We start from the raw sequence: 20047 nt of genomic DNA, 5'->3' as shown, positions 1-20047 counted from the left end.
CCATCTAAAACAAAATGGGAAAACCACCCTTTTTATTCCCCCCGGAATTCTATACATCGTGGCTAAGCACAGAACATTTAAAACTTTTCGTTTTGCTGGTGGTTCTCATCAAGAAAAGGGGAATCAGGGCGGTCATTTCAGTCCATCCCTGTATTCCCACCAGGAGCACCACAAATGAAGTCCAGGCACCCTCATGATTTTAATCACTCTCTTCTTTATTAGGAGCTGGACAAGTCACCCCTGGTGCTGTCACACCATGAGTACCCAGAAATGTTCAACAAGAGAAATTCCTAGAAATGTTTTTGAATCCCTTTTTTTTTCTCAGAAGGAGCTGTGGAACGGACATTTTTGAGTGGACAAACAGGGTATTTATAGGAAAAGGCTGAGATGGCACGGAAGGCTTGGAGGGCTCAATCCATGGGATGGGACCCTCCTGGTAAGGCAGATGGGGGGGAATTCCTGCCAAAGAAAGCTCTGGAAAAGCACAGTCCGAGTTTGGGATGGAAAACTGGGCATGACCACGGGATTTAGGTATTCAAAAAGCTTTTGGAGAGAGACAGAGTTAAATTGGTCCATGGATGGAGTGAATCCAACCAAGCTTTTGGCTTCTTTGGCAAGCAGGGACATTCAGGTGGGGCTCAGGGAAAAGCCAAACCCACAGTGGCTCCAGGGATGGAGGCAGTGGGACAGGCAGCCGCTGGCACCGCTGGATTTCTCCCCTCCTTGGGGTTGGGATAAGGAAAATGCCAAAAATTCACCATCCAAAGACGGGCCGGGCTGCACAGCGAGGGGCAGCCCCAAAACACCTGCAGCCTCCATCCCCATCCCATTGGGTGCCAGCCAAGGCTCAGCAGCACCCCCACATCCCGGGACTCATCCCTCCTTCCCCAGGGAAGCAGGGGACAAGGTGGCCTCTCTCCATCTCATCCCACCCTGGATTTCTGCATCGCCTTCCCCGTGCCCTGCCAGCCCGGACATTGCCGTCAGGAGAGAGGGACGGGCTGGCTGCTGCTCTGAGGGTGGAGAAGGGGCTGGAATCCATTGGGAACGGGCCAATGGGACAGAGCAGGACACTGTCACCCCTTCCCTGGAGCTGGCAGCTGATGGAATGATGTGAGTCCTTGTCCCTCTGCTCCAACCCCGGAGCCCAGGCTGCTGCTGGTGGGTTTCTGCCCTAGACACGGATCCCTGGAGGTGCTTGGCAAAGGGAAAAGGGATTTTCCCAAGCCCCAAAGCCGAAGTTTGCCCGGGAGCAGCCGGCTCCTTATCTGTTCATCCATCTGCTGCCACCGGCGTTGCAGGGAGGAGGGAAGGTGGGAGCTGAGGAACCGAGCCAGGAGCAATCCGTGCTCCCCGGCTGCTGCTGGCCCAGCAAACGCTGCAGCTCCTCCTGGTCCTGGAAGGGGTTCCTGCCGTATTCCCGGCGGATCCAGGCGCGGTACTGCCAGGGAAAAAGCCGGAACAGATTGTCAGGGTGACCCGAAAGACCCCAGACAGGCAGAGCAGGGCTGTGACACCTCCAGGGGAACGCAGCGAGCAAAGCAATTCCTGCTGCATCCCCAGCAAGGCCAGGGGATCCCCGGGCAATTCCAGCATGCAGGAAGGTTCCAATCCCACAGGAGCTCACACTCAGCACACCGCAGATGCAGAGGATGCCCCCATCCCAGCAGTCCCCACATCCCCAGCACAGAGCTGGCAGCACCCTCAGCTTCCCACACTGGCTGCAGCCGGGACAGCAGCTTTATTTATCTCTCCTTGCCAAGAAGCTGCTGCTGTTCCTCGTGTGCCTGAATTCCTGTAAGGAATGCTTCCCAAAGCTGTTTTGTTTTTTTTTTTTTTTTTTTTTTTTTCGAAAAAGCAACACAGCCGAGTTGGTCCTTTCAAGGTGGGGCAGGGCTGTTGTCAGAGCACCTCGCTCACCACCAGGAGGTTGTGGGGAACCTCTCATCCCACTTTTCCCGATTATCCAGGAGCATCCTTGATGGCCAGGAGCCAGCTGGCAGCAGGCTGAGGCCCGGGAGCCAGGGATGATCCAGAGAAACTCTTCCCGTTACTGCTGGGATGAGGAAACAGCCAGACAGTCCCAAAATTCAGCACAAACGAGTGTGGGCAGGAAGGGGCAGCTGTGCCAGGATTCACCATTCCAGCTGCAGAGGGAACAGCTCTGCCACCTCCCTGAGGAGCTGGGAACCAGCTGCTCCAGCCAGGAATTCCTGGGATGAGTGCTAGGAGCACACCCAGCAACAGCAAACACCTCCAGGAAAGGATGGAGGGCACCTGTGGGTGCAAAGGATGCAGAGAGGGAGCGTTGGAACCCTGGGATGGGGGAGCACAGGGACAGGGATGGATGCAGCCAGGGGATCCAGTGGGAAAAGGAAGCAGCTTCCATCAGCCTTGGCAGCCCCAGGGTGAGGTGCACTCACTGTGGGTTTGGCCTCCTGAATGGGCAGGAGCCAGCCAGTTCCCAGAAAATGTTGGGATGCAGAGTAGCAGGACTGGCAGCTCAGCACTGTCCTGCCAGCTCTGGGTGAGCCACAAGGGAAAAAAAAAAAAAAGCTTTTGAATGACCCTGGTGGTATCCCCCTCCCCTGCAGCCAGGGAAAATCAGCTCAGGCAGGGGGGGGATTTCCACTGGGAATGTCTGGATTTCCCAAATCCACTCCCCAGGAAAGCAGGACTCAGCAGGGCTGTACACAGCTGCCACCTGCAAGCAGGGAGATCCCTGCTCAGGGAGGTCCTGAGAGCCGGAGCTGTATTCCTTGCTGGAAAACAACCCCTGGGAAGGGAGACCCAAAGGGATTGGCACAGGATTTGGGGCTGGGATCTCACGGCGGGAACATCCCTTCTATGGAAACCATCCCGAGGGATGAAGCTCCGTGGGCAGAGCTCCTGGCACCCAGCAAGGCTCAGCACCCACCAGGGGAGAGGGAAGGAGTGGGTGGGAGATGGGGGAAGCTGCCAGGCATTTCCTCTTAAAGCCAGAGCAAGAAGTGGTTCCAGCCCATTTCCTCCAGTGCTGACCACCAACCCACTGCCTGCTCCTCCTCCTCCTCCTCATCATCATCATCATCCTCCTCCTCCTCTCCCCCAGGCCAGGAGCACCCAGCCCATCTGGGATGGCAGCAGGGGGAAAAAGGCAGCCTGGCCACGGTGTGCCAGCACCGCAGGGGCCAGGTCTGTCACCAGAATGCCCATCTGTGCCCTCTGACTTCCTTTTCTAACCTTACCCATCATCCTGCTGCTGCTCTCAGTCCCTTCCTTCCTTCTTTATCCCTCCAGCCCAGAGAAGCCCCAGTTGCCAGATGGAAACCGCAGCTGCACGCTCCAGCAGCGAGGCTGGAGCATCTTCCCCATCCCTCCCTCCCATCTGAGCCCTCTGAGATGAAGGAGACTGAGGCACCACAGCCCTCAGGAGGTGCCCAGAAGGTCCAACCTGCTCCTCACAGGTTTTAACCACCGAGGGTTGAGGTTTTTCCACCCACCGGGGCCATTCCCTGCCCAGTGCTGACATCACGGGGAACACGAGTGGGAGTTTCAAGGAAAAGACAGCTCTGACTAAATCCCACAGCACAGGAAAACACATCCAAGAGCCTCCACCCTTGGCTGTGCCTCGGGTGTTTCAGGGAAAGGCTTGCAAAGCCACTGGCAGAGCTGTGAGGGGATGGAAAAGCAGCTCCGAAGGGAATGGAAGGAAATTGTGGCGTCCTTTGAGCCCAGTGTGGATTTTGGGAGCAGGGATGGAAGGAGAGCACAACAAACCTCATCAGGTTCTGGCTGGGCCATGAACAGAGCGTGGGAAGGGCTCCTGGGGACAGCTGGCCCGGCCAGGGGAAGCCCTGCAGGGAATCTCCAGCACCTCGGCTGTTTTGTAATCCCTTGGAGCATTTTCCACTCTCCTTCTACAAGCTGGTGACAACGGGGCAGAGCCACGTCCCTCATGTGACAGCACCCAGGAAAGGGAACTCGGGGCTGGCCTCAGGGTTGTTGTCACTCGCTGTCCCTGCTCCTCCCTGCGGGGACAGGAATCCCCTCCAGGGGCTGGGGACACACAGGGTCCCGTTTGCCACCACGGCTGCAGCTGAAGGGGATCACCCTGCAGGGATGGCACCACATTTCGGGGTGGCATGAGCTGTGACATCCCTTGTCCAGGGTTCCCCGTGTCCCATGGGAAGTTTGGGAGCCCGGGGACGGGCGAAGGAGCAGAGCCCAGAGTGGGAGGCTGGAGGCAGCTGCAGAGCCAGGTGGGAGCTGTGCTTTTAAAAGCCTTTCCCTTCGCTTTTTTAAAGGTCTTTCCCTTTGCCTTTCAAGGCCTTTCCCTGTGCTGCCGAAGGGTTTCCAGGTCAGAAGTGCAGCTCTGATCTCTGTGCACTAAGTGTTCTCCCAGCTGCCGGAATCCAGCTGGGCTCTGCTCCATCCTCCTTCCCCTGCCCGGGATGGGAACATCCAGCCCCAGCTTCTGCTCTCCCAAAACCTGCTGCTGCACCTCGTTCTGGGGAGGAAAGGGGAGATTTCTGCACCCACACTTGGCTCCTGCCACCCCTGAGAGCAGAGGGAGCCCCGGCTGATGCCAGTGTGCCCAGACTGCCCAAAACTGCTGACGAGAGCCTTCCTCCCTGTGCACTCCTCCTCTCCGGGCTGCGCTCCCGGGAATTGGCCCGGCTCCTTCCCTGACTGAGGTTCCCAAGGGAACAAGCTGCTCTCCCATCCCTCCCGCTGTGTCCTAACCCCAGAAAACAACTTTAGGGTCTTCAACTTTAGGGTTTTCAACTTTAGGGTTTTTAAAGTGCGCTCACATAACATCGAGGCACTTCTTTTTTCTTTCTTTTTTTTTTTTTTTTTTTTTTTTTTTTTTTTGTTTGTTTTGTTTTGTTTTGTTTTGCTTTGCTTTGTTTGGGGGTTTTTGTTGTTGTTGTTTTGGTTTGTTGTTTTTGGTTTTTTTTTTGGTTTTTTTGGTTGGTTGGTTGGTTGGTTCTGGTTCTGGTTTTGGTTTTTTTTTTTTTTTTTGCACTCCAACTCCCAAATCTCCAGGTGATAAACGACATTCCCCAAAATCCAGCTGCGGCAAACAGCTGGCTGGGCAAGCAGCTGCATGCAAAGGAGCTTTGCCTGCTTGAAAAACGCTTCCCAAAGGACCTTACCTCCGGGAGCAGGGTGCTCTCGTATTCCTGCAGCTGCCGCTGGAATCCCGGGTTGGGGCTGGCGTAGGAGCGCACGGCCCTGGTGGCGGCCAGGCAGCTGTGCCAGCCCAGCTCTGTCACTGTCATCAGGTAAGCCACCAGCACGGTGGTGCTGCGGGACACCCCGGCCAGGCTGGGATGGCCCCGGGACAGGCGTCAGCGAGAGCATCCCGCAGGAATCCCGCAGGAATCCCGATTTCCTCGCCGGGGTGTGAGCAGGAATGGGGTGGGATGGGGTAAGGAGCTGTCTCAGCGCTGCTGTCACCCCCCTGTCCCCCATCCTGGATGCTGAGGTGGGCAGTGCAAGGAGCACCCATCCCTGTGCATCCAAAGGTGAAATCCTCCCCGTGCCACTCCTTATCCCTCCTTGCTCTTTTTCCCCCTCTCCTCCCTGCCCCAGGGATGTCCAACTCCAAGGACACGTTTTGGGAGCCCATTCCCCAGGGACATTTTTTGGGAGGGGGGGTCCCGGCAGCTCTCACCAGTGCACCAGGCAGCCTCCCCCTCCGAGGCGGCACTCGTGGATGAACTGGATGCACTCCTTAAAATGCTGCAGCCTGCGGGGACAGAGGCGGCGGTGAGGAGTGTCCCACCCGCAGGGCACCAGGACACCCTGCAAACCGCAGTATTGTCACCCCCAAGGGTTCTCCACCACCCAGAGCGGGGTGGGAGCAGAGATCTTCCCTCTGCCAGCTGAGGGAAATAACTTGGGAGACATCCCAGGGCATTTCCTGCGTCCTGAGGGATCGAGGTGATGCCAGCAGAGGAACTGCCCCAGGAGGGCACAGCCTGCGGGGAAAGGTGTCACCTCAAGGGACACAAACTCTCCTGCCTCAGCCAGAATCCTCAAACAGTGCCAAAAACACCTGCCTCCCTTCGCGGGAGAGATGGAGGGAGGCGGGAGAGGAGAGGAGAGGAGAGGAGAGGAGAGGAGAGGAGAGGAGAGGAGAGGAGAGGAGAGGAGAGGAGAGGACGAGGAGAGGAAGGAGAGAGAGGACGAGGAGGAGGAGAGGAGAGGATGATGGAGCTGAGAGAGGAGAAGGACGAGAGGAGAGGAGAGAGGAGAGCGAGAGGAGAGGACCGAGGACGAGGAGAGCGAGAGGACGAGGAGAGGACGAGGAGAGTGAGAGGCAGAGGAGAGGATGAGGAGAGGAGGAGGAGAGGAGAGGAGGAAAAGAAAGAATGGAGAGAAGGCAAGGGAAAAAGGGAAAGGGAGAAGACATCTTCCCCTCTCCAGGGGCAGGCACAGAGAGGTGTGCACAGCACAGGCACGTCCATGGATCGCTGCCTGCATCCCAAAAGCACCAGCAGGAGCTGCTGGCAAAGCAGAGGGAGCACATTGCCCCAAACAGCAGAACGGGGCAGGTGGGAGCCAGGGCTCCAGAGCTGGAAAACAGGATAACTAATGCCATGTGTATTGGGTGGACAGAGCTGGGTGTTCAGGGCGGCCTCTGGTGACACAAATCCCTCCAGCTCATCCCTGGGTGGGATTCCAGTTGCTGTTGTGCCACTGAGATCTCACACCGAGCCAGTTATTCCTCTCCTAATAAAGCCTGCCCCATCCCTACTCTCCCCCTCAGCCAGGCCAAGCCCTGGGGCAGTTTTGGGGCAGAAAACCTGTTTCTGGTCACTCGTGCTGCTGCTGACCTCTCTGGCCAGCCAGCCCTGGGTTTTCCAGGAGGAGAAGAGGGTCCCTTTGGCAGCACCTCTGCTCCAGAGCCAGACTTCCTCTGCTCCGCGTGACGGGGTGGGCGTGAGCCCACGCAGCCTTCCTGAATTCTCAGAAGCCAAGGCATGACCTCCCGCAGTTATTCCCACTGTCGAGGGAGCTGCTTTCCCTCTGGGAACTCTCCAGAATCTCCTCCATCCCTGCTAGCCCATGGAAAAGGGTGCTGCTCTTCATCCTGCCCTGGGAGCGCCAGGCACCTCTGAAGGAGGTGGAAGTCCTTATATGTTCTTTATATTCAAATTTGGGAATATGAATTTATTCAGGAGTAGCAGGGGGTTCTGGAAGAGGAGGAGAGATAAGGGAGTCTCTGCTGTCGTGATCAGGGCTAAAAATACTGAGCCTCTCATTCCTGGAAGGAGATGTCAGTCCAAGGATCCTCCAGCAAACGGAGCATCACCACTGGGGAGGATTTTCCCTGCCTAAAGCTCGTCCCAAGGGATTTCCCTGCTGGTCCTGCTGACCTTCACAGAGCAGACAACATCCCTTGGGGCCTGCAGGTGCTGCCCACACCTCTCCAGATTCCCAATCCTCGCCTCCAGCCCCTCAGCAGGACCAGCAGGAATGTTCTTTGCTGGTGCCTCTCCAGCCTGCATCCCCGTCCCAACCCATCCCAAAGGAATTTGGCTCTCACCCACTCCACGGGTGGTTTGTTGGGGTTTTTTTTTCCCAGAGGGAAAGCTCTGCCTGTGCTTTTTGCAGCCTCCAAGCGTGGGATCAGGGGGTGGAATTGCAGTGCTGAGCTCCCCAATCACAAGCAGGACACAAAGTTCACCAGGATTGTGAAATCCGAGGCATAAACCGACAAGCAGAAAATAGTTTCTCGAATAACTCTTCCTTCCTGCAGGCAGCCTTATCTTTTTTTTTTTTTTCCACTTTTTTTTTTTTTTTTTTTTTTTTTTTTTTTCTTTTTCTTTTTTTTTTTTTTCCTTTCACAGACACGCCACAAACGCCAAGAAATGAGCGAAAGGGGGAGGGAAAAAAAAAAAAAGTAGCAACCAAAAAATCCCAGTTCTTGCTGAGGCAGGGTTTTCTTGTAAAGCTTCTCTTTCCGCTCAGCGGGAGCATGAGCAAGCAGAATTCCACCCCCGGGCACTGCTGCTCCCGAGGATGCTGGAAAAACCTGCACCTCCACAGGCAGGGCCTTGGAAATTAGGTTTTGATGCTTTTTAGGGTTTGGTTGCAGAAGAAAATGCCGTGGATTTGCCAATTTGCTGGTGCAAATGGGTGATTTGTGGGTGCCCGTCGCCCAAAGCAGCAGCATCCCACAAAAACCTGGGAATTCCTCCCAGCTCCTCTCAGCAGCTTCATCTCCAAATCAGCATTCCAAGATTTAGGAGCATCTGTGCTTTATATGGTGAAAAATTTGTATTTTAATAAATTTCTCTTTTTTTTAAAGAAAAATGCCTTGGAGACTGACACAAATCATCTTTCTAACGCTCCAATTTTCCATCCTGCCCAGTGGTATAACTCTGAAACGTGACAAAAAAAATTACATTTCCTAACCGCAAACACACATTAAAAATAGATTTTAAGCCCTAAAATGTTATTTACCACAGAAAAAAATGAACCCCAGCTTCTGGGAAGCTCAGGGAGTATGGGAAATTTCACAGCATGAATGGACTAAACCTTCATCCTGCAGAACCTGAGCTTTTATTGACCAACAGCTGCCAACAGGAAAAAGGATGGGAAATCACTTACAGGTTTTGACTGGACGAATCCGAGGCTGAGATACACAGATAGGTCATGTCCTGCAATATAAAATAAAAGTCGTGAAATGCCTCCAAGAATCACAAAATCCTCCATTTCTCTCTCCTTTTTTTTTTTTTTTTTTTTTTCCTTTTCCTTTCTCAGTTGACCTTGAGGAGAGAAGAAAGCTGAAAAACCACTTTGGGCTTTGCTTCACTGCACTGGATGGGTTCATCCATCCCACCCCAGGTGATTTCCTCTCAATCCCACAGGGCAGGCCGGGCTGTGGGGACACCTAAAATACTCAGGAGCCCCCCCAAAACAGAGCCAGGGAGCCCCAAACTCCACCAGGAAGACGTGCACTGACAAAGCCACTCTCATCAATGAGTTATTTCCTCCTCGTCCTTTTAATACCCCATAAATCATCTGCTGCCTGCTGGCCTAGGTCAGGTTACTTTCCTCTCCTGAAAACATCGCTTCCTCGATCCTCCCTGGTCGGAGCTAAATTTAGATCCTTTTTATCTGGGGGTCGGGGGGAGTTTTTTAATCCTTTCTTTAGCAAAATTTGGGAGGGGTGAAATCCTGCAGCCAGGGCATCAGGAATTATCCCATCTCCATCAGGTCCCTCCTGGCTCAGGTAGCCCAACCCCTGGATCACCCACCAGCCCAAAGGGCTGGAAGAAGTGGATTATTTATGGAAGGAAGAGGCAGAGCAGGATGAGCACAGGGATAATTCTGTGCTGGAATGACCCACGTTGGAAGGATGAGCACAGAGAGGCTTTCCATGCATCACCTCACCCACAGCTCCATGCCTTGTGCCATCCCAACATCTCCCCACACTGGGAAGAACCACCACATCAGCAAATCCACCGTGGAGAAGCCAAAACAGCCTCAACCCACCCCAAACCCCAACCCACAGCTGTGGGAAATGGATTTGTGGAGAATCCTCAAAGCCTGACTGAAGGCTCACAGAGGATGATGTGTGTGCAAACTCTGAGATAAAAACCTGCTGACTTAGAAATGCCATGGGATAAGACGGACATCGCTGAGAGAGAAATGGAACTGGAAACGAGTTTCGAAGGATGACCCTGCAAACAAACCAGATATTTTGGAGAAGTAGAACTGTGGAAGATGAATATATATGGAATGTAGAAATATGAAAATAGAACTATGAAAAGGTGCGTTGTAGTAGGACCCACAATTTACCATTTAGATGAAGTGTTTACCATTTAGATAAAGTATTTGCCATTTAGATAAAGTATTTGCCATTTAGATAATTGGCTTTAAGGCAGTAACAGCACTGCGTAGCAAAAGCTGATAGGCCAAGAAATGCTTCTAATGAGTTGTAATTAGGAAATCGGTTGGCTTCCGATTGCGATGGCGTGAATTATAACACCTTTATTGTCTTCCCCCATCACAGGAGACTGAAAACGGAATAAAAAGCCTTTAAATCCCGGGTCAGAAAAAGGGATGCTCGGAGCCCCAGCTGGCAGCCCCGGGTGAACGCAGGGCTCCCCACGCGGGGCTGGCTGTCCCCACGCCGGGGACACGGCAGCGGCGCTGGGGTTTGCGGTCACGGCTCGGGGCCGTGATTGGCACATTGCTCAAGGCCCTGCCCGCTTCCCCTCTCTGCTCCGTGTTGTAAGAGCCCCGTGCGCTTTGCTCCCTCTTGTAAACTCTCTGTGTGCTTTGCTCCCCGTTGTAAGAGCTCCGTGTGCTTTGCTCCGTGTTGTAAGCACTCCATGTGTTTTGCTCCCTGTTGTAAACTCTCTGTGCGCTTTGCTCCGTGTTATAACTGCTCCATACGCTTTGCTCCCCGTTGTAAGAGCTCCATGTGCTTTGCTCCGTGTTGTAAGCACTCCATGTGCTTTGCTCCCCGTTGTAAGAGCTCCATGTGCTTTGCTCCCCGTTGTAAGAGCTCCATGCGCTTTGCTCCATGTTATAACTGCTCTGTGCACTTTGCTCCCCGTTGTAAGTGCTCCGTGTGCTTTACTCTCCGTTGCAAGTTCTATGTGCACTTTACTCCCCATTGTAAGGGCTCCCTGTGCTTTACTCCCTGTTGTAAGCACTCTGTGTGCTTTACTCTCTGTTGTAAGCTCCCCATGTGCTTTACTCCCTGTTGTAAGCACTCCCTGTGCTTTACTCCCTGTTGTAAGCTCTCCGTGCTCTTTACTCCCCGTCTGGCTGAGCCCCTCTCTCATCAGCCCCGGAGCTATTTGTCCTTCCCTGTGGCTGTCCCCGTCCCGTTACTCAGCGTCTCCGCAGGGGAAAGGCTCCCCTGGGTTTTTTGGGGGTTCCCTCCCCGTGGTGGCCCCAAAAGGGGTGAGGGGTCCTGGCGGTCCCTTTCCCTCCCTGCGGCATCCCAACATCGGGGTGGAGCACCCCCAGCACAAGAAGGATGTGGAGCTGCTGGAGAGAGTCCAGATGAGGCAGGGAAATGCTCCAAAAGCTGGGAAAACTCTGCTCTGGAGCCAGGCTGGGAGAGCTGGGAATGTTCACTGGAGAAGGGAAAGCTCCAGGGAGAGCTCAGAGCCCCTGGCAGGGCCTAAAGGGGCTCCAGGAGAGCTGGAGAGGGACTGGGGACAAGGGATGGAGGGACAGGACACAGGGAATGGCTTCCCACTGCCAGAGGGCAGGGCTGGGTGGGATTTTGGGAAGGAATTCTTGGTTGTGAGTGTGGTGAAGCCCTGACACAGGGTGCCCAGAGAAGCTGTGTCTGCTCCTGGATCTCTGGAATGTCCAAAGCCAGGTGGGACGGGGCTTGGGGCACCCTGGGACAGTGGGAATTGTCCCTGTCCCCCTTTAGGTATCCAGCACTCCACTCCCCGCACATCCCGGGAGCCCATCCCGCAGCTGCTCCTGGCGCATGGAACCATCCGGGCAGGATTTCTGTGCCAACAACCTGTCCAACACCTCCGCCATCATCGCCGGGACAGCTCCCTCCTGCCTCAGTTTCCCCACCGAGGCTCCCGCAGCGCTCCGGGGCTCAGCGAGGCCGGAGAAACCGGGACACGGAGCCCGGGCGTGTCCCGCAGTGTCCCGTCCCCGCCGGGGCTCCATTCGCGGGGCGCCGCCGCCCTCTCGTGGGGACCCGCCGGGGCTGACCCCGCAGCGCTCCGGGTCCCGCCTGCCCCCCGAAAACCCCCCGAGTGATGCCTCAAACACCCCTCGGCCCCCTCCCCAAATCCATCACTGAGCTCCTTTGGGAACCACTGCCTGGTGTCAACCGGTGCAAATCGGTGCAAATCGGTGTAAATTGGTGCAGATCGGTGTAAATCCAGCATTGCTCCTGCCCAGGGCAGGAGAAGCCCCCGGGTGTCCCATCCCAGTTCCCGCTGCCCTGGGTGGTCCCCAGGCCCCCCACCCAGGCACGCACCTCCAGCACGGGCTTGGCGCGGTTGTGGACGGACAGGATGTGGGTCACCCCCTTCCTCAGCAGGTTCTCGTGGTCCTCAGAGTCTGGAAATGGGAGCCAGGTGGGAATTACCTGCCCTGCTGGCACGCCCTGACCCCAATTCCAGCCCGTCCCTGCTGCCTCTCATCCCACACGGTGCAGGGAAGGAGATTGGGCATTTCCTTCCAAGCAAAGTCCCCCTGGGATGGGTGGGTACTCAGCAGGTTCCCAAAGCCATCCCCAGAATGAGAAATTACTCTGATAACCCGGAAAAGGCTGTTGTGTCCTTTGCTGTTGAGCAGGTTTCCAGATATGCCATGAATTTGCTGGCGTTCCAGCATGGCTGGTGACCACAGCTCCCTTTCCTGGGCTAAACTGGGATCACTGGCATTAGGATGGGGATTTGGGGCAGCTCTGGAGCTCTGGAAGATGCTGAGATTCCCAGCTGGGAGCACGTGGAGCTGCCAAGGAGAGGAATCCTCCAGCCCTGGCAGCTGCCCAAGGATCCCACAGCACCATGGAGGGGCAGGGAGAGACACTTACCATGAATATTCCCGAGGTAGAGGCCGGTGACGATCTGGGAGGTGACAAAAAGCAGAGAGAATTCAGATGGCACCGGGAACAAGGTACATCTGATGTGATGGCAATGAGCTCCAGGTCTGGTTCCAGCAGGACCAGGACACCTGGCACCAAACTGCCCAGGCCATGCCAAAGCAAGCAGCCAAATCCATGGATCACCTTCATCAACAACCAGGAAAGGCTGAGCCCAAAGCCCTCAGGAGAGCAGAGCTCAGAAAAGCTCAGCACAGAAATGGGAGGAGTTTGGATGTGATCCTCTGGAGTTTCAAAGGTTGCATCTGCCAGCTGGGCATGGATGGACACTATTTATAGCAGGATTTATATTTATTGCAGTTAAGAGATGTCAAGGCTGCAAATTCAGTCTCCAACTCTCTGCTGCAGGGTTGTGAAGGAGAAAAGGGACAGCTCAGGGCGTTTAAGGGGTGTAAGAACCCACCAGAGCATTTCCAGAGGACAGAGCTGATTATCAGCTGCACTTGCTGGTGCCCATCTGGCAGAAGAGGCCTGAGGTTTGAGGAGTTCTGGGTTTTCCACAGCACTGGGTCACATGCAGCTGAACCCCAGCCCATTCCTGGGTGCAAACACCTGCATTCAGCACAGCACAAACTGGGAAGGGGAACGCAGAGCCCTGCATTTTATAGAGTCCAAAACTGGATCCTACCAATGTGTCTGCACCAATCCAGCCCTTGGCAACAACAGCCTGGGCTCCCCAAAAGGGTTTGGTGGCACTGGGGGGGCTGTAACCCCCACTTTGCCCCTCGGGCTGAGTTCACAGCAGGTGAATCGCCGGTGTTAAACCACATCAGAGCCACGCAGAGGGAGTTTGCCCTGATCTGATCTCACTCTTGTTGTCCCAGAGCCTAATTTTAAACTGGAGGACTCACATTCCACGTGGTTATTTAAGGACATCAACAGAAATCGATCCCCTCCTCCAGCCCTGGAGGAAAAAGCAGCACTGAAATCACGCTTCCCCCATTGCTGGGGCACACCCTGAGGGTGGAAAGGGAGGAATTTCCCTGCAGGGACCCCTGTTATCCCTGAGGATGAAAATGCCAAGGTTTTACCACCCCAGGGATGAGCATTTAAAAAGGCCAGCTGTCACTTCTCTGACACCTGCAGACACTGAGCCCTTCACCTCGGATATGAACCTATAATTCCTTGTTTGTTTTCCTAATTCTCTTGAAGTGCTTGGCATTCCAAAAGGCTGTGGGAAAGGGGAAGGTGCAGACAGCTGTATTTAGGGGCCTGGGAAGTGCATCCATGGGCTGCAGAAGGGGAGGAGGTGCTGGCCACCATCCCACTGTCCCCCCGTACCTTGCTCATTCCACTCCCCATGGATTTTCTGTCCCCAGGATCAGGATTTTCGGGTGGTTTTCTCGGTCTCCGAGGCTACCTGCAAACAAACCCCCGAAATTCCCGGGGAGGATGGTGAGATCTGAGCCCCTCCAAGGGCAGGAGGAAGGGAAACACTCCAGGAGGGGAGCAAGCAGAGGCCTGGCAAACTCAGCTCACCTGCAGGCTGCTCCGGAGGGTCCCGCTGCCGCCCCAGAGGGAAAGGGAGCACAGAGTGCCTGGTGCCAAGGGGAGGATGAAATAAAGAGCTGGGATCATGGCAAGGCTCAGGTTTCTCTCCTGCCCTCCCTGGGGTTCCACAGCCTTTTGGGAAGGAACAACTCCCTAATCCCAGCAGCACCGGAACTCCATTTGCTCCAAAACAGGAATTTTCCAGGCACAAACCCCTGGAAGCTCCATGGTCAGTGCTCTCAAGCTGCCAGAGGCTGGAGCTGTGCAAAAAGCAGGGAAAAGCAGAATTCCAGCCATCACCAGCCTGGGACTGTCACTCTCATTCTTCTCAGCACCCCAGAAACAAATTTATCACTTCAGGGATTTCTCAGGCGTAGGAAGGGGAGCTCAGTGCTTAATTCCCACGGGATTACTTCACCTTAAAAACCTTTCCAAATTTCTGGGTGGAAGGAAAGAGGGGCCAGCAAGTGGCTGTGACCCCACCACAGCTCCTAAACCACAACATCAAGTTCTCTGATGGTTTCCTCTCCCATCAGAAAAAGAGCAAACTGAAGTCCAAGCCTGGTTTAGTCCTCAGAGGGGCAGGGATCAGAGAGACCAAAGATCTTGGGAATAAAAACCATGGATGTCCACGTGTGGGCACACAAGGAGCTGCATCAGAATTAAAAAATTCCTTCACGGATCAGCTCTGCTCACAGAGACACTGGGATAAACAGGGATTAAGAGCTCAAAACCTGCAGAATCCAGGAGACACCAGCTCAGCTGAAGGGAGAAATTTGGCAGCAGCTTTCTTAGCCCTGCAAACATTTGCCAGGAAGCAAATCTCGTTCAGGAACCCAATATCCCACCCCAACAAACCCATCCAGAGACCAGCACCAGGCACCTGTCAAGTTAACCAGACATTTATTAGCATTTCTGGAGGTGGAGAGGGTGTTCCAGTACAACAAGCAACGAGGTCACACACGGGTGATGGAATCATTTCACGTTCAAGCAGAGCAGGTTCCACTGAGTTGCTTTATTTCTTCCATTCGTTCTTGTCAAAATCCCACTGGGCTGAGATGCCCTCCACAGGGTTCACCCTCATGTCCAACATCCTCTTGGTCTGAGCAGACACCCACTCCTCAGAGAAGGTGTGAGGGATGGGGCCGTACACTGCAGGGTGGGAAGGGAATTAGGGAATTAATTATGGAATTATGTCCTCATGCCACGTCAGCAAGTTGGGAATTTTGGGCTAAGTTTCACTGATAAAAGGGTTTTTATTCCCCCTAAAGTCACCCCACTGGAGCAGGCTGCCCAGAGAAGCTGTGATTGCTCCATCCCTGGAAGTGTTCAAGGCCAGGTTGGACAGGGCTTGGAGAAACCTGGGATAGTGGGAAGTGTCCCTGTCTGTGGATGGAGGGGAAATGGGATAATCTTCAAAGATCCCTTCCAACTCGAACCAGCCTGTGATTCTGTGATCTGTTCAAATCTCCACTCCCTGCATCCACTTTCTGCAGCATCCAGCTCAGACCACATTCCCAAATGGATTCTCCAGTGGTTTCCTTTATCACCAAGATAACAGCTTCCTGCTTTCCTTTCTTTTGGGAGCCTCAAGGCAGGCAGCAGCTCCTTTAACTGCTGCTCTGCCTCCTGGCAGCTGGAGGCTCCCTGGAGGTTGGATCTTTAGCTGGGCAAGCAGCCAAACGTGGCAGAAACCCAAATGTTCACTACCCAAGGCAGCAAAAGAGGGGAAGCTCTGGGATCAGGAATCTCACCACCCATTCCCTTCCACTTCCTGTCCTCCCAAAGCTCCACTCCCTTTTTGTGAGTCAGCTTCCCGAATATTTCTGCTCCATGCCCACAGGTTACAGCTCCAGGATGGAGTTTTCAGGGGTTAAGAGACACCTCCAGCTGGGACATCCCTGTTCTGGCTGTTCCCTAAACCCTGACCCCACAGAATTCCCATCAGGCACCTCCTGATCCCACTCTCCAGGGCAGAGTTTACTTACTGAAGTGCTTCTGCCAGATGAGGACAAATCCAGTGAGACCAAGGAAGAACAGAACTCCCCCCAGGATGGTTTTCCACTCGTTTGTCCCTTTCTTCATCTCTGCGTAAGTCTCGTTGAATTTTATCCGATACACTGAGGGGGAGAAAAAAAACTATCAAATCCTCTCTTTTAACTTTTCCTGGGATTTGCAGGTGACCAGGAATTCTGCAGAGGGAGGTGAAAGAAGCCTGAGGCTGCCCAAAAGGGGATGGATGTTAAATTAAGTTTGGCACACACCAAAGTCAATCAGTTGTTTCACCCCCACATCAATTTTAGTCTCCATTTTACAGATAATCCTAAAGTTGGGCACAAGTTACAGGACAGGCCTGAAAGAAGGAAAACTGGGAGTTCTCCATCCTCCCCTGCAATTCCCAGTGTGGTTATTGACCCCAAAGCTTCCTAGCAGAAATAATTCCAACAGGAATGTTTCAAGCTCAAAAGGCTCCTCAGCTGCCACTGAAATCCACAGGAATTCAAAATCCAAAGCCACAGAAAATTTGAGGCAATTGCTCAAAAAGTTTTAAACCTTTCCCAGACCAGGTTCTCCCTTCATACCAGGAAAGCAGTTAGGGTAAGATGAGGCAGATTTCTTTGCAAGTCAAAACCCCCACGGGGAACTTCCATTAGCTGGAATTTGGTTCATGCCAAGGTCAGTGGTTATTAACATTCAAATCTGTGTTTGGGGCTCACTTCACTCAGCTGGAATAACATTGGCACGTTGTTGTATTGAAGGAATTTTCTTTCTTGGCTTGTTGAAAGCAGATGGGAAGCAGGAAATAAATCTAATTATTATTATTATTTGGTTTCTGGAAGAGGAAGGAATGGCTGAATGTGACCTCAGATGTAGAACAGAAGCCACAGCAGGGGCATTTCATGTTCTGCACCAGCATCAAAGATCTTGGGAGTAAAAACCATGGAGCACACACAAGGAGCTCCACAGTAAGTAAATTCCTCCATGGATCAGCTCTGCTCACAGACACTGGGAAAAACAGGGATTAAGAGCTGTTCCAAGCATGACCTGGAACAAAAAACTGTCAAAAGACTTTTGACAAGGGCCTGGAGTGACAAGACAAGGGGAATGGCTTCAAGCTGAGGGGGTTTATGTGGGATATTGGGAAGGAATCAATCCCTGTGAGGGTGGGGAGGCCCTGGAGAGAAGCTGTGGCTGCCCCTGGCTCCCTGGCAGTGCCCAAGGCCAGGCTGGATGGGGTATGGAGCACCCTGGGATGGTGAAACGAGCTGATCTTCCCACTCCCTCCCCACCTAACCCCATTCCACCAGGCTGAACATGGAAACCCCGCTGTTGTTGCCCGGCAGGTCCCTCAGAGCATGCCCAAAACTCACATTCCACCTTCTCCTCGGCGGACAGGGCATTCCAGGACGCCTTCTCCTTCTCCTTGAGCGCCCGCTGCTGCGCCGACAGGTCCTTGACAAAGGCCACCTCGGGCAGGGGCACGTCCCGCCGGTCCACGTAGGCGGGCAGGGTGTAATCCTCAGCCTTCACCACGCCTGCTTCAGGGCACAGCGACATCAGGGGCCTGCACAGAGCCCTCTGGGCCCTCAGGGCACTCGTGCAGGACGCCAGGAGGTTTAGGATAAATCCCCGTTGTGAAGGCGTAAGGATGGAATTACGGGATGGTTTGGGAAGGATCTTAAAGCTCATCTCAATTCCATCCCCAGCCATGGCCAGGGAAAGTTCCCACTGTCCCAGGATTCCTGTCCAGCCTGGCCTTGGAGATTTCCAGGGATCCAGGCTCAGCCTGGAGAAAAGGAGCTCAGGGGGGACTTTGTGGCTCTGCACAATCCCTGACAGGAGGGGACAGCCTTTGAGCTCTGCTCCCAGGGAACAGGGACAGGAGCAGAGGGAACGGCCTCAGGCTGGGCCAGGGGAGGCTCAGGGCGGACAGCAGCAGGAATTTCCCCATGGAAATGGTGCTCAGGGACTGGAACTGCCCAGGGAGGTCTGGATCCCCATCCCTGGAGGTCTCCCAGGAATTTCCACTCAGAGCTCTGGGCTGGGGACAAGGTGGGCATTGGGCACAGCTTAGACTCAGTGACGTTGGAGCTCTTCTCCCACCGGAACGATCCCATGATTTTGATTCCTGCCAGGTCCCCAAGCTCCCTCCATCCCAGCTCTCCCCTCACCCACAGCCCACCCAGAGCAGCTTTTTTGTGCTCCTCCCCTCCAGGCCCTGTGCTGTTCCCTCCCTGACCCCCAGCAGCCGGGACCCACCGTGTCCATGTGCCCTGAGGCACAGGGAGGTGGAGATGGATCTCCTCCCGACCAGGCTGAACACTCTGGAAGCCAACATCCTGCAGGGGCAGGCAGCAACAGTCAGTGCCCAAAGGGGAAATACGAACATTCTCCACCAGTTTATATATATATTAAAGAAAATACAGCCTGAAGATTTCCTGCTCCTTCTCCAAAGGGCATCACTCCATGCTGACAAGGATATTTGCTGAGATATTCTCCCACTAAACTGACTTGGACGAGCCTTTCTCTCCCGGTTTTTAACCCGAGCCTCCTGCACTAGAAGCGAAGGACGTTCTCTTATTTAAATCACCATTCCAGAACGTTGTAATTCCAAAATAAACCGTTCCTGGGCGCATTCCAGGAGCCCCAAGCGAGGCGAGCCCAAGCGCATCCCACAGGCGCTGCAGCGACCCCTCAGCAGGGAGCAGCCCCGGCACATCCCGGGGAAGGGCAGGAGCCCAGACACGGGATTCCCACCCACACGGGATTCGAGTTCCTCCGCTGACCCCATCTCGGCCCAAAGCCGCTCGAGCTCCCTCAAGGACCCGCTGTCTGCCCCTGACCTTGCCCTCCCTGACTGTCACCTCAGTCCCGCTCGCTATGTCGCGACACCGGTGACAGAACCGCGCACGGACAGGCCGAAAGCCGCGGGAGGGGTCGCGGCGCTCCCCCCTCACACCCCTCGCCGCACTCCCCCAAGCGGCGCTGCCCCCTCAGCCCGGGCGCGGATAGAGATGCCGGAGGGGGCTCCGTTATCCCTCCCAGCCCGTTCCCAGCCGGTTCCCGGCCCGTTCCCGGCCTCCTCCCGGCCCGTCCCAGCCCCACGACCTGGCGACCGTCCTCTACGGCGGGCGGGACCGGAAGGAAGCGCGGGCGGAAGCGCGGTGCACGCCGGGAGCGAGGGGCCCGGCCGGAGCGGCGCCCGCGCGGGGGATGTCGGGATGCGGGCGGACCGCCGCTGGAGGTTTATCCCGCCTTCGCAAGATCCCGGGATGTTTGAGGGTGGAAAAGAGCTCCAAGGTCATGGATCCAAACTGTGATCGATTGTTACCTTGTCACCAGCCCGGAGCACTGAGTGCCACCTGCAGCCCTTCCTGGGACACCTCCAGGGATGGGGATCCAACCCTCCCTGGGCAGTTCCCGTTCCTGAGCACCATTTCCATGGGGAAATTCCTGCTGCTGTCCGCTCTGAGCCTCCCCTGGCCCAGCCTGAGGCTGTTCCCTCTGCTCCTGTCCCTGTTCCCTGGGAGCAGAGCCCCTCTGGCTGTCCCCTCCTGTCAGGGATTGTGCAGAGCCACAAGGTCCCCCCTGAGCTCCTTTTCTCCAGGCTCAGCCCCTTTCCAGCTCCCTCAGGATTCTCCAGCCCCTTCCCAGCTCCATTCCCTGCCCTGGACACCCTCCTGCCCCTCAATGTCTTCTTCTGGGAGCCCAGAACCGGACACAGGGTTCAAGGTTTGGAGCCCATGACGGGCCAAAATCCAGGATGGAAAAAGCAGCGAGAGTTTCCAGGTGTTTGGATGGGGCAGAGATCAGTGTGACAGCTGGGGACAAATGTGGCTGAGGCATCACTGAAGTAATCTGGAGTGTCACCTTTTATACAGAAACCTTTTTTTCCTTTATTACTCGGGATGCCGCATCCCTGACAGCGTCCAAGGCCAGGCTGGATGGGGCTTGGAG

General features: G+C 54.9%; 2 protein-coding genes across 2 annotated transcripts; both read right to left on the bottom strand.

Moving 5' to 3' along the window:
- Positions 1 to 785: 785 nt before the first annotated feature.
- Positions 786 to 13926, bottom strand: LOC136366300 (dual specificity protein phosphatase 22-A-like). The gene is made up of 7 exons (XM_066327285.1): positions 13880 to 13926; positions 12530 to 12563; positions 11969 to 12051; positions 8605 to 8654; positions 5660 to 5734; positions 5139 to 5310; positions 786 to 1441 (listed from the first exon to the last, which is right to left on the bottom strand). Exons 1-7 carry the CDS (start codon positions 13898 to 13900, stop codon positions 1265 to 1267), a joined length of 612 nt encoding a protein of 203 aa, XP_066183382.1. The 5' UTR covers positions 13901 to 13926; the 3' UTR covers positions 786 to 1264.
- A 1049-nt stretch (positions 13927 to 14975) lies between these two features.
- On the bottom strand, positions 14976 to 19262 carry COX4I1 (cytochrome c oxidase subunit 4I1). The gene is made up of 5 exons (XM_066327475.1): positions 19199 to 19262; positions 18350 to 18429; positions 17461 to 17625; positions 16078 to 16209; positions 14976 to 15241 (listed from the first exon to the last, which is right to left on the bottom strand). Exons 2-5 carry the CDS (start codon positions 18426 to 18428, stop codon positions 15105 to 15107), a joined length of 513 nt encoding a protein of 170 aa, XP_066183572.1. The 5' UTR covers position 18429; positions 19199 to 19262; the 3' UTR covers positions 14976 to 15104.
- Between the last annotated feature and the right edge of the window lie 785 nt (positions 19263 to 20047).

The sequence above is a fragment of the Sylvia atricapilla genome, chromosome 12 (assembly GCF_009819655.1).
Source record: "Sylvia atricapilla isolate bSylAtr1 chromosome 12, bSylAtr1.pri, whole genome shotgun sequence".
Taxonomy (NCBI): domain Eukaryota; kingdom Metazoa; phylum Chordata; class Aves; order Passeriformes; family Sylviidae; genus Sylvia; species Sylvia atricapilla.
Note: the sequence above shows the minus strand (reverse complement) of the source record. Positions and strands in the feature narration are given on the sequence as shown.